At 45.2% G+C, this 23,872-nt stretch overlaps 1 protein-coding gene across 1 annotated transcript in view; it reads left to right on the plus strand.

Moving 5' to 3' along the window:
• The window catches only part of SMAD6 (SMAD family member 6), a 77,134-nt gene that overhangs the window by 8,446 nt on the left and 44,816 nt on the right, over positions 1–23,872 (plus strand). The window contains exons 2-3 of the mRNA XM_084641879.1: positions 1,673–1,729; positions 4,149–4,226. Of these exons, the coding sequence (XP_084498005.1) occupies positions 1,673–1,729; positions 4,149–4,226 (135 nt within the window). The remainder of the gene's footprint in view (positions 1–1,672; positions 1,730–4,148; positions 4,227–23,872) is intronic.

The raw sequence follows: 23,872 nt of genomic DNA on the forward strand, positions 1-23,872 counted from the left end.
TCATTTAGCTTCTCCGCAATGGCCTTGTCTTTCTTCCTGGAGTGATCCTTTATCATCGCTTGTCCAGTGGCCCCACTGATTGTTTGGCAGGCTTCCTGATTCTGATGTACTTAAAAACAATTTTACTGTTAGTTTTTATGTCTTTTGCTAGCTGCTCTTCAAATTCTTTTTGGCCTGTCTGATTATACTTTCACACTTTAGTTGCCAGAGTTTATGTTCCTTTGTATTTTCCTCAATAGGATATGACTTCCAATTTTAAAAATAATATTTTAAAAATCTCTAATGGCCTCTTTTACTCTGTTGTTTAGCCATGGTAGCAATTTTTGTGGTCCTTTGCTTTTTGACTCTCTTATGGTGTTTTTAAAAAAATTCCATGCATTTCACACTTGTGACTGTTCCTTTTACTATCTTTTTAACTAGCCTCCTTGTTTTTGTGTAGTTCCCTTTTTTGAAGTTAAATGTGGTGGGATTCTTTGGTATTTTCCTCCCTACAAGGATGTTAAATTTAATTACATTATGGTTGCTATTACTGTGTGGTTCAGCCATATTCACCTCTTGAACCACATCCTGTGTGCCACTTAGGACTGAATCAAGAATTGCCTCTCCCCTCATGGGTTCCAGAACTAGCTGCTCCAAAAAGCAATCATTAGTGTGTCTAGAAATTTTATCTCTGCATTCGGTCCTGAGGTGACAGTCAATATGGAGATAGATGAAATCCCCCATCATTGGGTTTTCTGTTTTTGTAGCCTCTCTAAACTTTCTGAGCATTTCACAATCACCGTCACCTTCTTGGTCAGGTGGTAGGTAGAATATTCCTACTGCTATACTCTCATCATTCAAACCTGATCAATTAAAGAAAAGTCTGACCAATTAAAGGGTGTTATCGTACAACCATTATTTTCTTGAGTAGTCCTTATCTATGCAAGTGGTCCAAGAGCTATGTAGGTGGCCCTGATTCAAAAAGCATTTAAGCACATGCTCAACTTTGAGTCAACTGTCAGTAGACCTACTCATGTTTAAAGCTAAGCACATGCATAAGTACTTTGTTGAATCAAGGCTGGGGTAGTGTAGCTAGATTGGATAACATGCCATTATGGTAGGCTATTACTACTGACCTTTTATTCTACCTAGGAAGTTATAGGGACAGACCTAAGTTGCTTCATTGGGTTTACTGGATTTACCTTGGTGTGAATGAGATCAGAATCTGGATCATGATGTTTTCTTTTATGTCCGACAATAGTGTCTTTTAATTTATGCTATGCAGCTTCTTAGTCTTTGTGACACAATATCCAGCTAATTCTTGTTAAGCCCATGTTTATGTTTTGAAACAGGAATATTTTAGACAGATGACCAGACGATAAAAGCCAAGCTTTTCAAAAGGGACTGATGATTTTGGGTAACTGGATTTTTGGAGATGCTCTAAAGGAGCCTGATTTCCAGAGGGTGGGTGCTCAGCACTTTTGGAAACCCCTTATAGGTGTGTTAAATTGGGCACCAAAAATCACCAGCTGCTTTTTGAAATATCTTGGCCAAGAGTTATTTGCATATGACTTTTCTGCCATGTTAAATGGGGATTTACCTTACCACCAAAGTATTACTTCCTAGGAGGGAAAACTTGAGTGTTTGAACTTTTAACCTGATACAGCACTAATATGAGGTCTTGTTTTTCCAGAGTCTCCCCCGCCTCCTTATTCTCGGCTGTCTCCTCATGACGAGCAAAAGCCACTGGGTAAGTATTTTCTCTTTACAAACTCTTAGGACATTCACGGTTCATAACCAAAATGTTGTATTGTTTTTTACTGGGGTCGTTTCCAGCCTGGTGTGTAAGGCAAATGTCAAAATATAGGAACGTGGAGCTCATCGCTAATTCTGAACGAGCATCAGCTGACAAGTTATCAGAAATACACAATAAAAATAAAATCTTCTGTATGTTTTTATCATATCTTTATTACGAAGGGTTTTATATATGAATACACATTCTTTGCTACATCTGTATTTTTCAGAATAAATCTGCATTCAGGTGAAACACTGTCATTATTAATGAAGATGTAATGACTGGTTATCAGACTTAAAGTTTTTTATTGGATATTAGATCGGATTTCAGGCTGGAGTGGGGGTCAGAACTCTTGGGATCTATCCCCAGCTCTGTAACTGTCCTGCTCTGTCACCTGGGGCCTATCACTCTGTAAAAGAGGGACGATTATACTTTCACTGTAAAGTTCTTTAAGATCTCCAGATGAAGAGTGCTATGTAAGAGCTAAGGATTATTAGTACAGTGTTTATTAAGAGACATGAGCTCTATAAGCTCCATACTGTAAAACATTTGAATGGAATTTCATTTTTTCCAGTGAATTATTCCGACTTTTAAAAATATCATTGAAATAAATCTGGTCACAGCGAGGCATAAAATGTGACCTACTTTAAAATTGGCAAAATTCAATAGCGAATGCCTTCCAAAGCATATATTCCCTTAGTAGATGCTGTGCCAAATTCTGCCCTGGCTTTCACGGTATCCAGGTAAATAGGAAGTAACAAGTGCACCTCAAAGGGGGGGAAGTTTGATGTGGTTTTTTTGAGATACTCTGTAGGCAATGGGCCAGATTCTTCCAATGACAGTCACTTTGAATGGTATCTTACTCCTTTAGTTCTCCCATGGTCAGTAATGCTGGCTCACAAAAGAGGAAGTACGCAAAGAGAGTTCATCACAGTTCATCACAGAGCTGTTAGAATCACGGAGAGGGGGGGATGAGGAAACATTCAGAATTTGCCAAATAGATAAGGAGACACTTGGCAAATACGTTACTCTGAGGTCTCAAAGGGGTTTAGAGAGGGCCCACTCTTGAACTCTCTGTGCACCCAGGAACACCAGACTGGGAATTGTGGGGTCATACAGACCCAAAGGACTGAGGAAAGATTTCAAAATGGCTACTTTGATCTTTTCTAAAAAAAACCCAGAACAAGCTAACAAGAAAACCGAGCAACCAAAAAAATCCCAACAAAAGCCAAAGGCTGGACCATGGTGGGCACAGTGCACCTGTGCAGAGACCTAATGGGAAGTGAGAACTTCCTTTACGCTCCTTATGCAGGCTATTCAGACCTTGGGCCGGGCTGCTGTGGAGCACATGGGTGTTGTGTACCTGGTACTCTCTACGTCGGTGGTGGGCAACCCGCGGGCTGCACACGGCCCGCCAGCGGATTACCCTGACGGGCCGCAGGTTGCCCAACACTGCTCTACATCCTGGAGCAGGTAGGCAGGGAGGGGTGGGCAGTGCCAGCTGAGGTGGTGTGGGAAGTTTCTTAATTCCCTGATGGTCTGGGCCAGCAGCAAATTACTAACCCCCAGAGCAAGGGAATTAGGGAGGGAGCTGTGTCCTGGCAGGGTGTTTCTGAGTCACAGGGTTTCCTGGGACTACACTTGGGGTGGTGCAGTGCATTTGCTGCCCCTTGCTGAGAGGCACCATCTGACCCGGAGAAGTAGCTCACAGTGGTTTTTGCAGTGGAGGATAGTCTGCTTCATGGCTAATGGTTCACACCAGAGGTCCAGCCATAGCGTACTCCGGAAAACAAAAGGGCTGGTCGTGTAAGTTGACATTACATAAGAAAAAATAAGCTCAAAATTAATTCCTTTTAGAAGCTGCTTGTGCTGCAGGTATGGAAACCAGTGAGATGTGCTTCGTGGATTTATTTGACTGAAAAAATAATCTGTGAGCAAACATTTGAGTGCTTAATTAAAGGGGTAGGCAAGAGAGAATAACAAGGACTCTTAACTTGTTAAAACAAAGTTTCCTTCGCTTCAGCAAAGAGGAAGGAAGGAAAGAAGCAAGAATAAACAGCTTCAAGAATTTTAATGGTGATAATTAGGTATAGTAACTATGAATTGTTTAGAGGCTTAACGTAACTTTATCCAGTACGCACCAAGTTTCTACTTGTTTAATCAACTGAACTGTAGTTATTTTTGTGGTCGAAGCAATTGAAACTTTTCATTTTTGCATGTCAGAGAAGAAAAGTTAAGCACTTACTTTCCGCCCTGGGTCAGCAGCAGTTTCACTGTGGAAGGTGTGGGCAGGCAAAGTGGCACAGTGTGTCCGTGAGCGGCTGCACTGTGCTTGTGGCATAGAAGTACTAAATGTTCTCCTCCTGTTTTCCAGATCTATCAGATTCCACGTTGTCTTACACTGAAACAGAGGCTACTAACTCACCACACATCACTCCTGGAGACTTCTCAGGTTGGCAGACGTTAACACATCAGCCGTTGAATGGTTATTGTGTTGGAGCTGTACTTGCTGGTTTTAGCAGAAGAGCAGAACTAAATATAGTTTTGTATGTGAGATTCTGAGGGAAAACAGAAAAAAAACGAAGGGGCTGTTCAAGTTGGTTGGTCAAATAGAGCTATTCGCACAATCCAAGCTGTATTAAAATGTTGTTAATTGTCTGATGCACCTTTGGAAAAGCAAGGAGATTCGGAGTTAGGGCAGGAACCTGATTCCTACTCTGGAGGGTGATAAAATCACCCTCTGTTAAAAGATCCTGCTCAAACCTTGACACAGAAGGGTGAGTTAAGAATGGTCTCTAAGTGCCAGATATTTTATCATAAAAAGAATGAATGGGCAGTTCAGATTTAATGGAGTTTTTTGTACTGTCCCTGGTGAATACTTACAGCATGAATTAACTGTTGTGTTTCAGGACTTAGTGTGCAAACCCTTGCTCAGGCGAGCAGAATCTTCTATCCCATACAGTCCTGTTGAAGCCAGTGAGCAAGAGTTTGCAAAATGAGGCCCATAGGCCCTTCTTCTGGAATTGGCTCCCCACCATCTGTGCAGAACCTCATTGATTTTAATGGGGCTTCACGTAGGCCGAGAGGTCGACTCGCTGGCAAGACTTTGTAGGTTTGGAGACTTAGATTGTAAGATGCTTTGGACAGGAACCATGGTGCAATTCCATGGAATTCATCTCTGGTGTAACTCCACTTACTGCAGTGCGGTGGTGGGCCGAACCATTCTTTCTGGTGAACCTCAGACAGCAAGGATAAAATGTTGGCGGAATGGCTGGCCAACCTTTCATGTTCAATCAATGGCACGTGCACTTACGGAGTGGGCGTCCTTTGATCGTTCTTTTGTAACGGTTCACAGAATTATAGAAGTCATGTCTGTTAGGTCAACTTGCCCATTCCTTGGCCAGTCTGAGATTTCCCCATACGGTATATCCTCGAGTGCAGCTGTTCCCAAACCATAACGATACGTGAGCTTGATGTTTCATCCATTCACAGCAGTTTTTAAAACAGTGGTTCAGAGGTGTAGGGTAATGTGCCACCAATCTCGGGCCAATACCTGAATCCCAGGTTGAGAATGCCAAACTCCAGTTCAAAGCCCATTCAGGTGGATCTGAGTTTACTGCTGTACGTGTGTCATGCCCATGTTTTGGGGGGAGGGATAGCTCACTGGTTTGAGCATTGGCCTGCTAAACCCAGGGTTGTGAGTTCAATCCTTGAGGGGGCCATTTAGGGATCTGGGCAAAAATTGGGGATTGGCCCTGCTTTGAGCAGGGGGTTGGACTAGGTGACCTGCTGAGGTCCCTTCCAATCCTGATATTCTATGATTCTAACCAATAAAGTCAAGGAGCTGCTGCTCTAGTCCTTATGGCTCCTTTGCCTGGTGGTACTGTTTTATCACACCTACTTGTTATTGTTCCAGAATTACATATCTGAAAGATACAGCTACTTTTAATTAGTTTTGGTAGTGGCTGTTAATACAGCTCACATGTTGTGCAGTATTAGAGATGAGTCTTGTTTGTTTTGTTCAGTGACAAGGTGAGCCCAGATGGGCAAGGCTCAATTTTTAAATACACCAGAAGGTATGAGCTTTCTTGTCCCTTTGTTTTCTTAATCCCAACTTTGCTGGTTATTGGGTTTACAGACATGCTTAAAGATCATCGGAGGATTGTGGCTCCCCCTAGGGGACTGAGTGATGTTGCCTGTATAATAGTGTTAGGAGACTGCCTCTTTGCCCTACTCCTTTTATTTTGTCAAAGAGTTTATCACAGGCTTTGGGAGAGTGATGTATTTCTTGGGGCATTTAAATAGTTCCATACCACATGGCATTTTGAAGAGGAATGTGGTGGTGGCTGGCACTGCAGCACAATAATAACTTAGAGCTCTTCTCCCTTACACATTTTTTCATTTTCATTGCCCTTTAGGACTCTTTTGGTGCAGAATATGTCTTGGTGTTTTGACAAACTGAATCAAATGTGCCTGTTGTCAATTGTCCATAGCAGGGGAAAACTTGATTGCGGGGAGTTGGATTGTTTTGAGTTTCATTGTAATAAATATATGTTTGCAATTTCTAACAAATTCCTTGTGCTGTGTATAAGTTCATAATGCTTCTGATGTCCCTAGCTTTTATGGCACTTGGATGATAGCTGTTAACTGTAGCTGCAGAATTTTAGAAACAGAGTTCCTATGGATGGTGTTGATTTAGTTACTGTGTTATCTGAGTTGGACGTCTGCAAGGTTTTCCGCAGTAGAAGAGATATTTTAGCTTTTACTTGAACAACATAATGTTAACGTGACCAGGATTGCACTGAAATTGGATACCTTCTCTCCCACTGTGTAGTTTCAAGTGGTGCAACTCTTAATAAGAGTCTGGGGCTAGGTGATTTATTTTCTCCCAGTGGCCATGGTTACAGATAGAGGATAAGAGTTTCATTGAAATTAACCCATGCGTGTTGTCAAGCAGGAAGTGAAAAACTTAACATAGAACAATGTAAGTGCCATATTTTGGTCTGTTTAGTTTCTGGTGCAACTTACATATATGCAATGACATACAAAACTTAGGTCTGCCATGCCTTCTCCGTGTATCTAAGAAACCAAAGTGTGCATTTAACTCCTGTTCCAAAAATAAGAAAACTTTGGATCTAGCATCAAGCCGCTACTATTTATTACTTTAGCTTTGATCACCAAAAATGCTTTTCCTACTAAAACCACAAAATTCACTTTCTGGTAACAAAGAGGTCCATTCTTCACTGTTGTTAGTTTAGCTGATGAACTTCTAGCCAGGAAGTTTTAGCAAGAAGTCAAATGGTTATCTCTGTAAAACAAAACAAAACCCCTCTCCTTTTGAACTTGGCCTTATTTTCATGAGCACTGTATTGATCCTAGGAATCTTGAAAAGTCTCTAATGAACCAGCAAATCCACTATGAAAATTGAAAAGTATGGGTGGCTTAATCATAGCCTGGAAAAGGACACACCAAAGCTAATCTTATCTTTTCTCTTTATCAAAAGCCTTCTTAAGATTGCATTGGAAAAAACAGACATTTATCAAGCTATAAAGGAAAGCTTCTTAAATGTATTGTGCAGAATGTTCACACTTTTGTTCTGTGCAAATGCACACAACCGTGGAATCCCTGGACCCTCCCTCAGCTGGGGCTTAAAACATTTTGGTCAGTAAAGTAAATCTTTTATTCCGGGATAATGCTGTGCCAAGCGTACTCTCCCATGAGCAAGCAACCCGTAAAGGCAGCGCAGTCTGGAGCCTGGGTTGCTGCTTCTGGTTTCTTGATAAGATATAACAGGTTTTGAAGATTAGGATTGCACAGAAAAGGCAAATACGACTGTTTGGTTCCAAAGTCTCCAGTCTCTTAGTTCAAGTAGCTGTAGATTTAGGGTTTGGGAGTATAAAGAGAGGTCATATATTTTCCTCATTGGAGTTATTTCCCCTGCTATATATTATTACTGCTGATTGTTGTGGGTCTGTATTTAAGGGGGTCGGGGGACAGGACAAGTTGGTCTTGATCCTGCAATGGCCTGAGAACATCAGAGAGACTGGTACACATACTTACATTAAGCATATGCTTAAGGGCCTTCTTGGATCAGGACCGGAATGCTGAGCTCTTTTCAGAATCAAGTCCTTATCTGTGCACACGCACACACACTCATGCACGCACATGTGTACATACAGAGTGACCCATGGCTCAGTCGTGAGAAGGGGCGTGTGGTTGGTCCAGTGATGGCCAGGTCGAAACTTCGGTAAGAAGGACTTACGTATTGCTAGGAGAACCGCTCAGTGTGAGCAGGACCCAGCTGTGGGCCCCGATCCTTGGAGTCATTATGAGATACACGGCGGGGGCGCTGGCTGCTCATGCTCCAGTGCACTGGTGAGCGGATGCTAGGTATGAACACAATTGAAGTCAGACTCAAACAACGTGCCATCTTCCATCTTCAGCAGACGCTCTCCTTGCCTACTCGCTTACTTGCAAGTCAAAGGGCAGAAAAGGGATGGGCGTGACAATGCTATTCTCTCAGGCTTCTCCCCCCGCCCCGCCCCACCCCAGACTTGCTCTTCTGCTACTAGTCCTGGGGAGCTTGGCAGCCATCCATCAGTACACTCAGTAGTGCCCGGCTCACTACTGTTTACCTTGCCCTCGTGCATGCAACACCCTGCACCAGAGCGGAGCAGCATACCCGCCCTCACTGACTGCAGAGAGCAAATCTCCAGACTGGGTCCGCAGTGCTGCAGTGTTCACCCCTGGGCTCCTTGCAGTCCCATGGGGAGACGGTGGGGCCTGCTAGTTCAAAGGACAAAAAACACCAACAGCCCCAAATCAAAACCTCAGCCCCGTGACTCATCATTGATGGAACATTAGCAATAATTTTTTTCCCAGACAGTTGGCTCCTGTTCGAAATGCCAAGAAGCTGTTGTTCCCGTTAGACTTGCCTGGCATTTAGAGGGCTGCGCTGTTGTGGAAACTGGTTCTTTACTGTTGTGACACGCTCAAGCAGACGGAGTAGGCACTGTGTAGGACGGTCCATGGGGCAGTGGAATTTGCTCACCTTTCTAGGTCCCTGAGCACTGAGGGATGTCTTCTCCTGCACAGCCAGCTTTTCAAAACCCTATAGCCTGGCACCTCATTACTGTCCACTGCCAAGCACCCAGCAGGCTGTACATCAGCTCAATGTCTGTCCAGCTATCCAGCTGTAATAAATGAATGTGAACAGTGACCCCCAGTTCTGATTTAGTGGGGCTGTCAGCTGCTCCTGGAGCCTGGACGGGTATATGCCATGTGCTGTATGAAGAGTAATGGCTGTGTTGGGGGTATTATCCCTAGTACTGTGCATGCTACAGGTTTCCAGTCTCCTTCTCTTAGAGCTTTGCATCTCTAGCATTTCAACAGCAAATCTGACTTCCTAACAGGCTCAATCTGTCACTCGGTTCTCATTCCATCATCAGACTAAGTTCCTAGTGGCCCAAATCCTGAATGGGGCTGAGCATCTGTAACTTCCAGGAACTTCAGCAGGGGTTCCAAATGCTCGGGCACCACTCAGGATGGGTCCCATTTGGAGCTTACTCTGAGTACTGACCATGTCCCCATTCTTTGCCCAGTGCTTTGAGGGGAGCCATCAGCCTGATGGCAAGCACCTAGCTTGATCACATAACAAATAACCCCACTCCCACTCCTAGGAGCTGAGCGTTGTCCCCTGCGGCTCCGTCATTTCCATATGAAGATCCCCATTCAGAGGCTCTGAGCCCGTGGGTAGAGCCTGGGGTTGGGAGTCAGGACTCCTGGTTTTTATTCCTGGCACTGTCAGTGACTCACAAATTCCCTTTCACTTTTCCATGCCTCAGTTTCTTCATCTATAAAATTGGGTTAATAGCATATGCTTCACAGGGACCTCAGATGTTCATTAATGATTTGAAAACATATTGATCTGCTTGGGTAGAAGGTGAAAAATATTATTGTCTTTATTATTATCTATGATAGACTAAAGCCTGGAGCAGTTAGCTGCCCTCTGGGGCTTCAAGAGCAAGCAGAGGTATTGGGATGCTAGATTCCTTTTGGAACAACAGTAGAAGGGCATAAATATTAGATGCAGAAACAGGTTGGCATCAGCTTTGCAGTAACTGTGGGTGAAATTCACTCCTGTGCAGGGGGCCATGGGACATTTAACCCAGTGTGCGCACATTATGCCAGACGGAGATCGATCTGCGTGCCTCCACGGAAACTGTTCAGTGAATAATGGGTGGTGCCCTGTTCCATGCCAGAGTCAGTGCCAAGCTTCTGTGAAGGCTGTTTTCTCTCAACATGAGCAGCTAGTCTCCACAACTTCTCATGTGTCGCTACGTGCCTGTTCTTTATTTCTCTCTTAATCAGGGGCTGTATAGATCTTTGTGTTGTGCTTATGGAAATTCCTTTGAGAATTGAGTGTTTGCTGCAAAGTGCTAACCCTGGGTGTCAACATTGTCCGAAGGGAAACTTTATTCCCTTCGTAGGGTGTGTGTCTGTGTTACATGTGTAATGATGCCTACTGATCCAATGCAATTCAGTTTTATTTTCTACCAGGCCAGCCTGCATAACCTGTGGGCCCCACCCTGTAAGATGTTGCACACCTTCAAGCTCCTGTTTGGAGTCAGTATTCTTGGGTCGACTTTTGGAGTCAATATTCTGACTCTGGAGGCACTAAGCACCTTGCAGAGTCACGTACAATACGTCAAAGTGATTTCGAATTAAATACTGTGTAAAAGCAAAGGGGGGGAGGATAAGAACTACAGGAAAGGGAGAAAAACGAGTTATGGGCCAAGAATTGAAATGAAATGGAGAGGCGGTGGATGGGGAGATAGACAGGAAAGCAGCTGCAGATGGCAGGAGCTGAAAAGGAGAAGGCTCTCGCGCTAATAATGGCAGATGTTGTGGAGCAGAGGTGGGCAAACGCAGCGGACATTTTTCCGCATGCGTTCTTCCGGATTTTAAAATTATTCACTTCTGCTGCGTTCACACCCCTGATGAGTTTGCATCCCATAGACATCGAGTGTGCTGACAGGAATGTGTATCTGAAACGGTGACTGTTAGTACTGTGAGAATATTAGTGAAAAGCAGATTTCAGCTTTGGGATCATGGCTATTCACATCAGAATCCTTATTCACGGTCTCCAGTGAGGGCGCAGAAAGCTCACCATGTGGCCTCCCTGCCTCCGCTCAGACCAGCTCGAATGTCAAATGCTCATACCAGACAAAGAATTATTTGTGGAAATTAATGAACATTTTGAATAAGGAGTAGAGTCTAGAAAATACAGCTCTGTTTGCAGATGGCTCCCAAAGACAAGAGGTGAGAGTTGTCAAATAAATGGTTTGTTACAAATTATTCACCCTGCACTAATGTGGAGGGACAGAGAGGGGAGGCCAGTGCTAACCTAGCAGAGGAACAAGAAATGGAATAGAGAGAGACTGGCTATGAAGCAGCCTGAAGGAAATCCTTGGAGGGTTTTTAAATACAATGAGGGCAGTTTTGATCTAGGGTTTGTTTGAGGTTGGGGGTGACACGTAGGTGTCATGGAGGGTTTTTAAATACAATGAGAGTGGTTTTGATCTAGGCTTTGTTTGAGGTTGGGGTGACACATAGGTGGGTGTGTGAATGGGGCAGCAGAAGGAGGGAGGCTGTGGAAATGGAATTGTCCTAGTGATCAAGAAGGAATACGCTCCTGAATTGCAACTCAAAACAATGCTAAGGCACAAAGCAATGGGCATGGTATTTTCTGCTTTCAGCAAGCATTTAGGATGAACGTAAGGGAACATGTTTTGAGGCCCAACTGACTGGAGAAATGAATACCCCCTCTCCACCGCCCATCCCTCCCAAAAGACTGCCAAGATTTGTGCTAAGAAGGAAATTTATGAAGATCTCCTCTGTTAGGAGTATGAAAAAAAAAGCCTCTAAATATCTGAGGCGGATGTGTGTGGAAACTGGGCAAACATTAACCTTTCCAGGTTTGAAGAGAGATTGTGAAATTATCTGTTAATAGAAAACCCGACATTATTTTTCACATAAATTAAACCGGGAAGGAATTTTTTGTTGGTGGTGAAACGTTTGTTTCTGTAGTGGTGCCTGTGAGCCTGGGAACGCGGGTTCCGCCTCTTGCTGTCATTTCGCTCTGTATTTGGGATTGTGGCAGTAGATGAAATCATTTTTTGTACCAGGCTCTCCATTTCTTTGTGTAGGCAACAGTCACTGCTCCCTGAGTTAGGCCTTGATCCTGCAATTTACCATGTACAGCAGCCTGCTGGGCTCAGGGCCCCTTTTATTTCATTGGGGCTCCATGCAAGTGGGTAGTCTGCATTTGCAGGATCAGGGTCTTAAATAGTAAAATTATTGCATCGTTTTTTAAAAGTTCATTTTGAAAAAGCCAATGCAAGTCTGTGCATCCAGGTTAATCGTAGACAGATGTTTATTTGCGCCTGTAATGTTTTTCCTTTTTCTTTCATATTTAACTTCAGGTTAGTTGGCATGTCTCCCCACTCTGAGCAGACTATAACAATCAGGGCTCGGCTAAAAAGTTTTCTTGTCAGGGTAGCGTGTTTGTTGCCAAGAGCTACTTCTTTGATGAAAAAAAAAAATACATCCTGGAGGTGCTTTGTCAGATGTTTTTATATTAAATATTTTCCCTCCATAGTCCTAGTTTGCCAACGGGAAATAAAGTGCATCTATTTTCCAGTTTACTTTAGAAAATAATTCTTGGCTTCTTTCCCCATATAAAGGCTCTATAAACCTTTAAATTAAAATCACAGAGCATGATTGAGCAATATCATTACTCAGTAAGTTGAAAAAACCCAACCCAAAACAGTAAGGTACCTTCACTTTGTTTTTGTTAATACAGAATTTTTACCATGTCTGGAATTGACATCAAAGCCAACACTTGCATACAACAAGGTGAATCACTGTTCAGATAACTAATTAATCTTTAAAAGGAAAGTTAGGGAAAGTCTGTGATATGGCATGTATAATATTTTGGAACACGCAGGTGGCAGGGAAATCCAGGTGTTGTAATTTATTTTACAGCAAAAGTTTAAAGTCTTTCTGGATCGACATTAAATACACCAAAAGCCAACAGGTTTAAGGGAAGACACTGATGGGCGTCTGCACTGGATTTAGAATTGTACCTACCTCTGTAGGTGGCCTAGATGACAACTTTATGAATGAAATTTATTTTCTAAGAGAAGGCTGAAAAACAAGCAATAGACTGTGCAGTTTGGTTGACTTTTAGTAACATAGAAAGAGAGTCCATTATATTAGTGTAGGAATAAGGAATATAATATAATACAAGATGGTCCACTAGCGCCATGTGCTGCTGAAAACGTTGTCCGGAACCATTGGACTTAATGAATATAACCTGGTGTATGTTTTGCAAATGGAAGGAAAAGCTCCCAAGATCAAGCTGAATGTTATATGTCCTATAATCTATAGCAGACTGCAGAGGATAAATCCCTGTGCACAGTTTTTACTTCATTTAAATATTGCAACACATCACCGATTGGGTTGCAAAATTAAATATGAACCTTGTATTTGAGTCTGCTGTCATTTGTGCATGCATGTAACTATTCAAACAAAACCTACAGGTGAATATTTAAGGCCTTCTCCCATTGACATCAATGAGAAAATTCCCATTGATTTCAGTGGGAGCAAGATCAAACCCTGAGTGGAGACTCACTTGGGAAATGTACGCCTTAGTGTCAGGCATCTGAATGGAGAAGAAATTCAGCCAACAGGTCAGCAATTGCAGAAGAATTTCTGAGGTGAGTTACACCTGTTCATTAAAAAGCCTACCTTGTTATGGGCCTACCTGCAGCCTCCTCCTCTTTGAAATAAAACCTAAATAGAGCTGTGTTAGTAGCCAATGAAAAATAAGCATGTCGAGTGAACAGGGCCTTCAGAGTATTCCATTGTGGGTGCAGTAAGATACTTATGTATAATGAAATCAATTAACTCTCCAGCTCTTGCTAACATCAAGTAAAGTTTGTTGTTCTCAGCTCATCTGCCTTTTACATGGCCGAAAGGAAGTAATCACATAATCATACTGGCTTCCTGAGAAGGGCATTTTCCAGGCTGGGATGAGGGAAAATGTCCCTGGCTGTGACATCACAATCAGGTATGCAGAGACCGTGAGCTCTTACACCACATCCTTCTTGCTTAAAGGCTGGAAAGGAAACTCAGCCAAGAGTAGCCTTCTTCCCAGCTTCATTTTACGGGAGCAGAGAGGGGCAGCTGGAGGAAGACCATGGCATGGACCTGTATATTGTAGGACCCATGTCCACTTGGCATCTTGTTTCCCTGCACACTGCACATCATAATGCCATACAGTAGCCATGCATGGTGCTTTACAGGTAAATAAAAGACACTTTCCTTGCCTGGAGGAGGTTGTTTAATCAGTGTTTTTGCACCCTGGGACCAAACTATGACGATAATAGTTCCCCAACTGATTTTCCACACGGATTGCACAGTAGGTGTGCATGTGCCCCATGCATCTGAGACCGGATACTTTTTGAACAACAGTGTTTGTTGGGGCCACACCTGCCTCTTGGGAGCCCTCGCGACCACCGTAGCCAAAGTTATAAAGGGTGGAGTGGCCTCAACCACCTCTCGTTTCCTTGCTAGCGATGGTGGCTTTGAGACAGAGCTCACAGTGTCTGAGTTACTGTTAGTTGGTGGTTAGTTCGCTAGATACATTTTATTTAACCTTTCTATTGCCTAGCTACTTTTGGACTTTGTTTTCTTGTTTCCCTCACCCCCTTGTGCAAGGTATAGACTCCCGCAAACATATGCTCCAGATGGCCCAAGTTAAGTCTCCAGGGTTTGAGATTAGTCCATCTTTGACACAGTAATGCCATAAATACCGGGCACTCACCCTGTCTCTTGTGGCTAGGAGAAGGGCATGTTCCTGAGCACTGTTCAGTATGCAAATCCCCTCGAAGTGCGCTCAGAGAAGATAGAGTGAAGCTGCATCTCTGAGGAAGATCAATGCAGATGTCTTCCTATCCAGGCAAGCAACCAGAGAGGACCCCCTCCCCCCATGGTCAGTTACGCTCCCTGGTGACTGCCCCCCTCTCTCCCCGTGAGCCATGATGTTATTCTGTGCTCAAAGGGTGCTCAGTAGCTTCACTGGTCCACCACTCGTGCGCTGAGCCAGGAGAAGGCCATCAGAAACAATTCTCCAGAGACCAGGGCATGCACAGATCTCCCTCCCCAGGCAGGAGACAAAAGTTCTTCCCCAAAGCTCTGACATCGAAGAGCCTCAAGGCAGAGTCTTGGAAAATCGGCTCAGGTGGTCGCGTCACGCAGCAATGATTGTGCTGCCCCTGGTGCCACTCATGCAGCAGAACCTACTTTATTGCTGAGTGGCACTGAAAATATCCATGCCCATTTTATTGGCACCAAAGCTAAGGTGGCTTGGGTTCAGATGGCATGGACGGATTCGTCAGCACCAAGACGGTTCTCGGCACTTGCTTGTTAGCTGTGGGACTGGTACCAGACTTTCCCATCTTGGACAGGCTGAGAGACGAGAGGATGACCCTCCATTCGCTGGAACTGGGTACGTTCTGGATGTGCAGTGCAAACGACGACAGCACAGTGCTGGGTGTGATGAGAGCCTGGTGCTTTTATTTAGACAGGACTGGGTCAGTTAGAGCCTCACCTAGACTATTTGTTGCATTTGCAGAACAAATGAGCGGGCAGCTGCTATCCTTGCCAAAACTATCTCAGTGGGTGGCAGAAAGGTCTCAGGCTAACTGAACCCAGGCAGCGTCCGCAGCTTTGTTGAGTATCGTCCCCTTGACTGAGGTACATAGGGCGGTGACCTGGAGTTCAGTCCCTACTTTTAGTACTTGCTATGCCTTGCAGCAGGCTCCTAGAGCAGATGTAGATTTCAGTAGGTCCTTCTGTTGATATTTAAATAGAATTCCTGTTTCCTGCCTCTGAGCATGGGTTATGGCTCGCTAAGCGTCAGGTGTGGAATCTGCATGGACCGTCCCTCGAAGACGCAAGGATGGTTACTTACCTTACAGTAACTGTGGTTCTTTGAGAGGTGTCCCTGATAATTCGGCATCCTGACATATGGGATTCTTTCTTGGCAAAGGAACTGAGAGGTGCCTCAGGCTGCCCTGCCCCTTACGCTCTGGGCTATGGTAGTTGCAACAGCTCCCAGAGTGCGGGGCCTCAGTGGACATCTTGGTTCAAAAAGAATCTGATCTTGTGTGCATGGGGTGCATGTGCGCCAAGAGTGGAATCTGTGTGGACATCACGTCTTGAAGAACCACAATCACTGTAGGGTAAGTGACCATGGTAGTACTAGTACAATAGTGTTTGGAAGCCTCAGTCAAGATCAGGGTCCCGTTGTGTTAGGTGCTGTACAAACCCTGACCCGAAGAGCTTATGTCTAAATAGACCAGATAGATGAAGATTAGGAGAAAATGATTTTTACCCCACGTTCACAGACGTGGTACCAAGGCACTGAGAGAGTAAGTGATTTGTTCAGGGTCACCCAGAAAATCTGTCACAGAGCTGGGAATTGAGTTGAGATCTCCTGAGTCCCAGCCCAGGCCCTTAGCCAAAAAACTGTGCTTCCTCTCCCATTATGATGAATATTGCTTGCACTTCTCTATAGATCTTACGGCATTTGAAAAAAGTGGAAAATCACCATTGTCTCCATGTAAAAAATGGGAAAATGAAGCACCGAGAAATGACTTGAGCAGGGTCAAACAAACAGTCAGTGGTAGAACTGGCACTCAAAGTTAGGTCTCATCAGCGTTTTGCCTGCGCCAAATCCACTATATCAGAGCTACCCCGCAGACCAGACTTCTACATTCAGACATACACATGTAGCTCCCGTTGATTTAAATGGGATGCCCAGGGACCATGCAGAATGCAGTCATGGGTACATTGCCACATAATTCCAGATCGTTTTTATATTGCTGTATGATTTGTGCTCCAGAATCTCACGTGTGATTTACAAAGAAATAAATTCTCTAACCCTTACGTTTGCAAAGGAAGCCTTCCAAACCTGAACTCACTGTGAACTGGTGCAGCAATGCCTGTCTGAATTTGCAGACAGCCCGAAACAATAACTCCAAGAGCACTTTGTTTTTCAACAGAGCTGATTTGTCTAATCAGAAAGTCTTTGGCTTGGACAGGTGAAATAGCCGGGACAGGCAATATTAGAGGACTGACTTTCCCATTTAAGTAGCTTAGTGAAGTGAAGGTTCACTGTTCATTTTACAAAAAAGACAAACAGTTTGCCTTCCTCCCCCCCTTACCTGGAATTGGAAGCGGGTTTGAGTAGTTAGCAAGAATGTTTTCCATGTAGAAGTTCTCTGAGTAAGCATAACACCAGATAAACTATGTTTTTGTCTCTGTTTCATTGAGTAGCTATGATGTTTGACCTTGAATCACAGAATAATCATAGCCCTCGTTTCTCCAAGCATCACACTTAAAAAGGAAACATCAGGAAATAAACAAGTTATTTAAAAATAAATGAATTTAGTCTTTCTAGCCAAAACATTACAATCTTGTTCCCTGTTAGGAATTGGATGTGACTTTCTAGGTAGTAAAAACGTGTTTGATGTAACTCCCGTTGTATCTTTTAAATAGTGCATATCTGATGGGACAGCTTTGTTTGAGCTTGACTTTTTTCTCTGTATGTGTGTGTGTGTTTTGTTTTTAAAACAGATTTGCTGAATGCTGGAGATAACTTATTTACGACCTTTGAATAGGGTGAATGGTATGAAGGAGAAATTCTGGCTTCTGATATGAACTGGTAGGGAGAAGTTAGAATTCAGAGTTACAGTCATAGATGTTTTGTTTTGGTGCTTTGAGGAGGAGAGGTGTTTATAGGCTTGATTTATAACTGAGTTACTAAGGTTTCCCATGGAAATAACTTATTAAAAGCGTGGCGCACACCGAAATGATTGAAGTCTGTAGATTTGGTATTCATCAAAGGTACCTCCTTTCCTGGAAGCCGACAGCTAACTCAGCCGTTCACCTCTGGAGGGTGCTCAAGGCTAAAAGGGGTGTGCGGTGTGAGACATGTTTTAGTAAGGGGGAAGAAAACAACAAAAAGCCCCTCCTCCTAAGACAAACTGGAAAGAAAAAAAACAGTGACTCCAGGAAAACGTCCACCGTTCTCCAGAGATCCTGGTGGTTAAACCTGCCTCTCTGGAACACTGGGTGTTTGTGTGGATTTTACCGTGCAATTCAGCAGCTGACAAGTACAGGCCTTACTTTTCTGGCTGTGCTGCCGGAGACTTTGAACTGCTTAGCTTCCCTGGGACCACAGGCTAAGTCTGCTGGCAGAGCAGTCTTGTCTCTGGGTCGGAGGGGACTGCAGACATGTGCATTGCTGTTTGTATCTCCACCTCCGTGCTCCATTCTGCCCTGCCCTGGTTGGTGTGGAGGTCAGGGGGGAGAGAAAGCATGGAATCCTAGTCCTCTGTGCGGGGTCTGCTGCAAGCCTGTGCCTACAGTGGGGCTAGGCATTCCAGAGGGGATGAGGGGAGCCCCATTTCCATCTCCACGTGGGTGCTACGGGAGGAGCTGGCTTCAGGAAGGGAATGTATGCTGAGGATAGCCGCGGCTGCGCTCCCAGGGGCATTGTGTTTGAGGCACCGTGCATCCTGGGAGCTCACACTGAGACAGTGCGTCCACCGCCCACTCCCAGTGCCGCTCCCGGGGGCTAACTGCAGTGTACTTTTGTTGGTTGCCTTCCCTGGGATCCTCAGCCATGTGATGATGTGCTTCCTGGCCTCCATTACGCATGGCCTCCATCCACAGGGCACCAGTCCAGAGAAGTTTGTTCCGATTCTTTAATATCAAGGCAGTGTTTATTATTCCCCACTGTTCACCTTTGGCCAGAAAAGTGATCCATTATGCAAATATCTCAGAAATATCTTGCCCCCTAGAGGCAAAGAATTGCAGAATGATGGAAGCCACACATAGAGAATGTGGGGAGGAATAGCTCAGTGGTTTGAGCACTGGCCTGCTAAACCCAGGCTTCTGAGTTCAATCCTTGCGGGGGCCATTTAGGGATCTGGGGCAAAAATTGGGGATTGGTCCTGCTTTGAGCAGGGGGTTGGACTAGATGACCTCCTGAGGTCCCTTCCAACCCTGATATTCTATGATATTCTATGACTGTAAAATGCCAGCTTTATCTAGTGCTTTCTCCCAGCAGCGAGCTGCATTTCCTGTCCCTTATAGCTCACATTCCTGCCTCAGACGCTTCCCTCAGGACGAGGGTACCAGGGTTAATCTGAAGAAAGCGTTGCTGTGGGTCTAAGTACCCGCACAGCCCTCAAGCAGAAAGGAGGGCTGGAGTGACCTGCTGCAGTAAGAAGAGAGTTGTGCAATAAGCCACCAGCACTAAGACTGATAAAACCGGCTGTTTGGTGTTCTTGTAAGTATAAAAATATTTTGCATGGAAATGCCCGTCTTGGCTGACCTCCTCCTAAATTACTAAATGCTGAACTGTAATGGCCTTTACAGCTCCTTGGTTTGGAACAGGGATTAAACCATGTCCAGCGATAAAACCCTGGAGCATGTTAACAGTCTGTTCCGCTGGCCCCTTCCTTGATTTATTTGCTTGGTTTATTGCCCTTGATGGGAATCTGAATGTCAGTTTAGTTAGTCATAAAGGGAGTTCAGTTTGTTGACAGCATCAGACCTGGAAGTAGATGCAGTTTAAAATCACCCCCAAAAGCGAACCCCTCTGCTGAACTTTATCATGTATTTTTAAAAATATTTGACATCGGTTTGCTGACAGTTTTGGAAGCATTTTGCTTTTAGCACACAACAGTCTCTGTGTGCATGGGTCTGTTGGCAACACCGTTCTCCCTGGCCCAGAAAACTCTAGGTTCGAGCCCGATATCAGGGTGTTGGGTCATGCCCGTGTCTGGCTCTGCTGTGCAGCACCAAAGGGTGGCAGTCCATCAGAGGTGCCAGCCTTCAGGGAGCTATTGAGCTGAGATTTCTGGTCACCGTCTAAATGGAGGTAAACAAACATCCCAAGCTGCTTGTTGTGACTAAGGAGCAACCTTGGTTTCCAGGATTATGTTCTCTTGTGTAATAAAACCTGTTCTTTCTTGAGTCTAAAGCTGGGTGTAAGAATTGCTGAGCACAGACGAACTGCTGTGCTGACCTATGCCGTTGCTGTACCAGCATTGTTAAACTCCTTGGTTTGTAATGCACATTATGTATGAAAGGTGCTGTAGAAAACCAAATAGTCAAAATTCTCCACTGGTGTGAATGGGAGACACCCAGTTGAAGTCATTGGATCAGAAGATCACAGAATATCCATTGTCTGAGAAGTGGGAAATCCTGTTTCCCCTGGCCCTTCCTGAGGGCAGAGGGCCATCGGGCTACAGGACCAGTGTGGTTCTGCTGTGTGTCATTTGCAGGGGCTGTACATAGGGCAGGCACCCCCATTGTAGGGTGAGGCCCAGCTGCATGTACTTTCCCTGTGGGCAGAGGAGACCTTGAGGCAGATCCAGTCTTATGTGGCTTCTCCATTCTCTCCTGCGAGGGAAGGACTAGAACCATGGAGGTGACTCCGACTCGTAGTCGAAAATAGCAGCCTCAGAACAGCTCTGCCAGCTCTTTGCACTCAGGCGGGGGGATTATTCACCGCCTTCCTAGCCTCTCGCCCCATTACTCCGGCACAGAGGGTTTTGCCTTAAGAGAACACCAGGCAATTGAAAGGCTCAATGCCGTAGTAGCAAAGAAGCTTTTGAAACTCACCTTCTAGTCAGCTCAAGAGTGATGTTTCTTTGTGGCTGCTCGGATGCTGGCGTGGCTGCCGTGTACTGTGCGACCATCTGCCGCATCTCAGCTGCACATGACACTGGGACGTATGTTCTTAGACCGCCTAACAGGTATGTTTCATTGAAAGGATGTGGGCCGAGGGCTTGTCTTCATACACAATGCTACGGTGCAGTCACACCACTGTACCCCTTAAGTGAAGACGCTACTCCGCTGACAGCAAAGCTTCTCCCATTGGCATCGTTCATCCATCTCCCCGAGGAGCGGTAGCTGAGTCGACAGGAAAAGCTCTCCCATCAGCATAGCGCTGTCCACTCCGGGGGTTAGGTCAGCATAACTGCATGTGGCTTTTTCACACCCCTGCGCGATGTGGTTATACTGATACTGGTCGGTAGTGTAGACCTGGCCTGAGGCTACGCTGCACTGGGACTTTACATTTCTTTCTGCGCTTGGCCGAACATACTGTGTACAGTGTAAGGGGGATCAGCAGTTATTAAAACCATTTACCTCCCTCTCCTGTTGTCGTGGATGACCTGGAAGTGTGTGCGTGGCTTTGAAGTCACTGGGATCTGTGTATGTCTTATCCAAAGCTGCATACTAAACAGAGAGATTTGAAGACAGACACTGTCCCTAATTTGCACAGCCCTTCCTGAGGAGAAGGTAGGGTGGGATGAGGATCATCGTCAGGGCCGTCCCTAGCTATTTTGGTGCCCTCCCGGGGAGGAGTTGAGGGGAGGCTGGCCCCAGGCCTCCATGGGGCGGGCTGTGTGGGGCTCCACCCCAGGCCTCTCTGGGGGACAGGGGCTGGCCACTTCCTGCGGGAAGTGAAGTGACCCGGCCCCAGCTTGCTCCGCTCCCCTGGCTCCCAGCTGCGCAGCCGGCGAGTGCTGGGGGGCGGTTCCCCCTCCCCCCAAGCCTGGGAGCCAGGGGAGCGGAGCAGGCTGGGGCTGGGTCACTCCACTTATCACAGCGGTGAGTTCAGCGTCGGGCCTGGCTGCAGTCTTCAGGAGAGTGGGGCGAAACAGGGGGAAGAGCTGGAGTAGGGGCTGGAGCAGCACGGTGCCCCACATTTCCTGATGCCCTATGCAGCTGCGTGTTTTGTGTATGTGTAAGGACGGCCCTGATCAACAGCTTCGTTTATTTGGGAGGATTTCTGCCCTCCCCACTCCACTGCCCACACCCTGATTTTAGAAGTTTGGGGCGCTCTCTTGTCAGAAGTACTCTTCGGAGGCAGGGGTGAGAGGGACATGTTCCTCTTCCTCCCCAAAGGCTGCTGCTGAAAAGGAAGAGTAGGCATGAGCCTTTCTCCTGCTGCTAGGCACCTCCTGATAGCACATAGCAGAGGCCACCTTTCCGCTGCACTCCTGGAGCATCAAGCTCTCCTGCATTGTGATGTCCTCCGATGAATTCCCTCTTACATGGACTGTAGCTCACTTGGGAGGGCAGTAGCATGTGTCTAATTTTGGTCACGTGCCTACTATTAACCAATGGGATTTCAGAAAGTACCAACCCCTTTTCAAAAGCTGTATAACGTCCTAGAAGAACGTCATCTGAAATACCTGGGCTTGGGAGCGGGTTCTTCAGCAGACGTGTAGCGCCCTAGCAATGAGTGTGTCAGATTTATCTATATAGCCCATTGAGGGAAGAAAAATGCTCCAGCAGGCCAACTATTTTTCGGATCTTTCCATTTATTAGGGCCTAGTTTGAGATTTTTTTCCATGGGAAAAGCCAAAGAATGCTGAAGGCTTTGTTTAAAAAAAAAAAAAGATAGTTGACCATTTTCTTTGTTTTTTAACACAGTTTGCTTCAAATAATTGCCTATTAAAAAAACAAACCGCAAGCATTCCTTGATTGAAGAGAAGGGTCTCACTCCAGGTTGCACAGAAAGTGGTGTGGGGACATGTACTTCTGAACGTTGGAGCCAGATCCTCAGCTGATGTAAACTGGACCAGCTCCATTCAGTGGGGATACGTTGATTTACAGCAGCTGAGGTTGTGGCCCCCGCCGGTGCCAGGTTGACATACGTGCTGATCTGCAGCACTTCACCTTCCTTCCTTCCTTTTCGTGACTGTTGCAAAGTGTGACCCTCGACAACTGAACACTTGTTCCCCATTCTTGTCAGAGAGTTGGGATTCAGACAACGGTCTGTGTGTGAGGCGATACTCTGGGAAAATGTGAGTTTGTCTAGTTCAGAGAATGACTTGGTTGAGTCATCCTTTCCAGCCAAGAGGCTCAGTAATCTGTGAACATCCCTGGCTGCTCCTCAACAGTGCACATGGAGCAGAGAAAGCAAACATTGACCGTTGGGATTGTAAACTCCCCAGGCTCTGTTTTTAGTCACTTCTGAATGAATGACAAGTTATCCTTATTCACTAGGGCCAAACACTGCCTTTGAAAACACATACACAGCTTTCGGCCAGGCCAACAGGAGCAGTACGTACATACACAAGGGCAGAATTGGCCCCCTGAATCCTTACGCATCTTTTATAGTTGTGATCTCGGAGCATTAAAACTGTGCTCCCATTTACCCTCACAGCTGCCGTTCACACTACATATGACACATGTAACAAGCTACACATGTTCGCTTTTTTCCCCTACATTCATAGAATTTAGGTCCAGAAGGAACCGTTGGATAGTCTGACTTCCTGCAAAAGGCAAACCATGGAATGTCACCCACTGACTCCTGGTAACGAGACCAGTAAGTTGTGTTTGACTAAATCACCTCTTCTGTATATTTGATGTCCGCCATGTACAACTCACCCAGCCTTTAATGATACTCTTGTAGGGAGTCACCCATACGCATAAAACAGAAGATAGGTCAGATCCTCAGCTATTGAAGTCAATGGAGCTACCTTGATTTCCACCAGCTGAGGATCTGGCCCAAATACTTAACTCCTCCCTATAAGGAGGTTGTCTCTTCAGTCTTCTGTACTGGTTCAGAAACCTGAGCCCGGGCTGGAGTAGTAGATCTTGAAGAAAGAAAATTAATAGGTAGGGAAAATTTTCCCCTTTCTGAATTTACAGAGAAAGGATCTGAGCACAGAGCTAGGAACTTTGTGGATGGAGTATGCTACATATTTACTAACAACTGCTATTTTAAGATACCACACAAAATAACATTCATGAATATATAGGCTACTTTTGGGGGCGATGTAGCTAATATCACTTGTTAGGAATATAGTTTTCTACTTCTTGGAGTTCTCTGTGCCATAATGTTGAGCATATTGTTCACACACCTAAGTCTGCATTATTAGCCTTTAACATTCATGTATTGTGATTCACGTATCGCTGTGGTGGGATTTTGTATGGCAT

The sequence above is a fragment of the Lepidochelys olivacea genome (genome assembly GCF_965140295.1).
Source record: "Lepidochelys olivacea isolate rLepOli2 genome assembly, chromosome: 10".
Lineage (NCBI taxonomy): Eukaryota > Metazoa > Chordata > Testudines > Cheloniidae > Lepidochelys > Lepidochelys olivacea.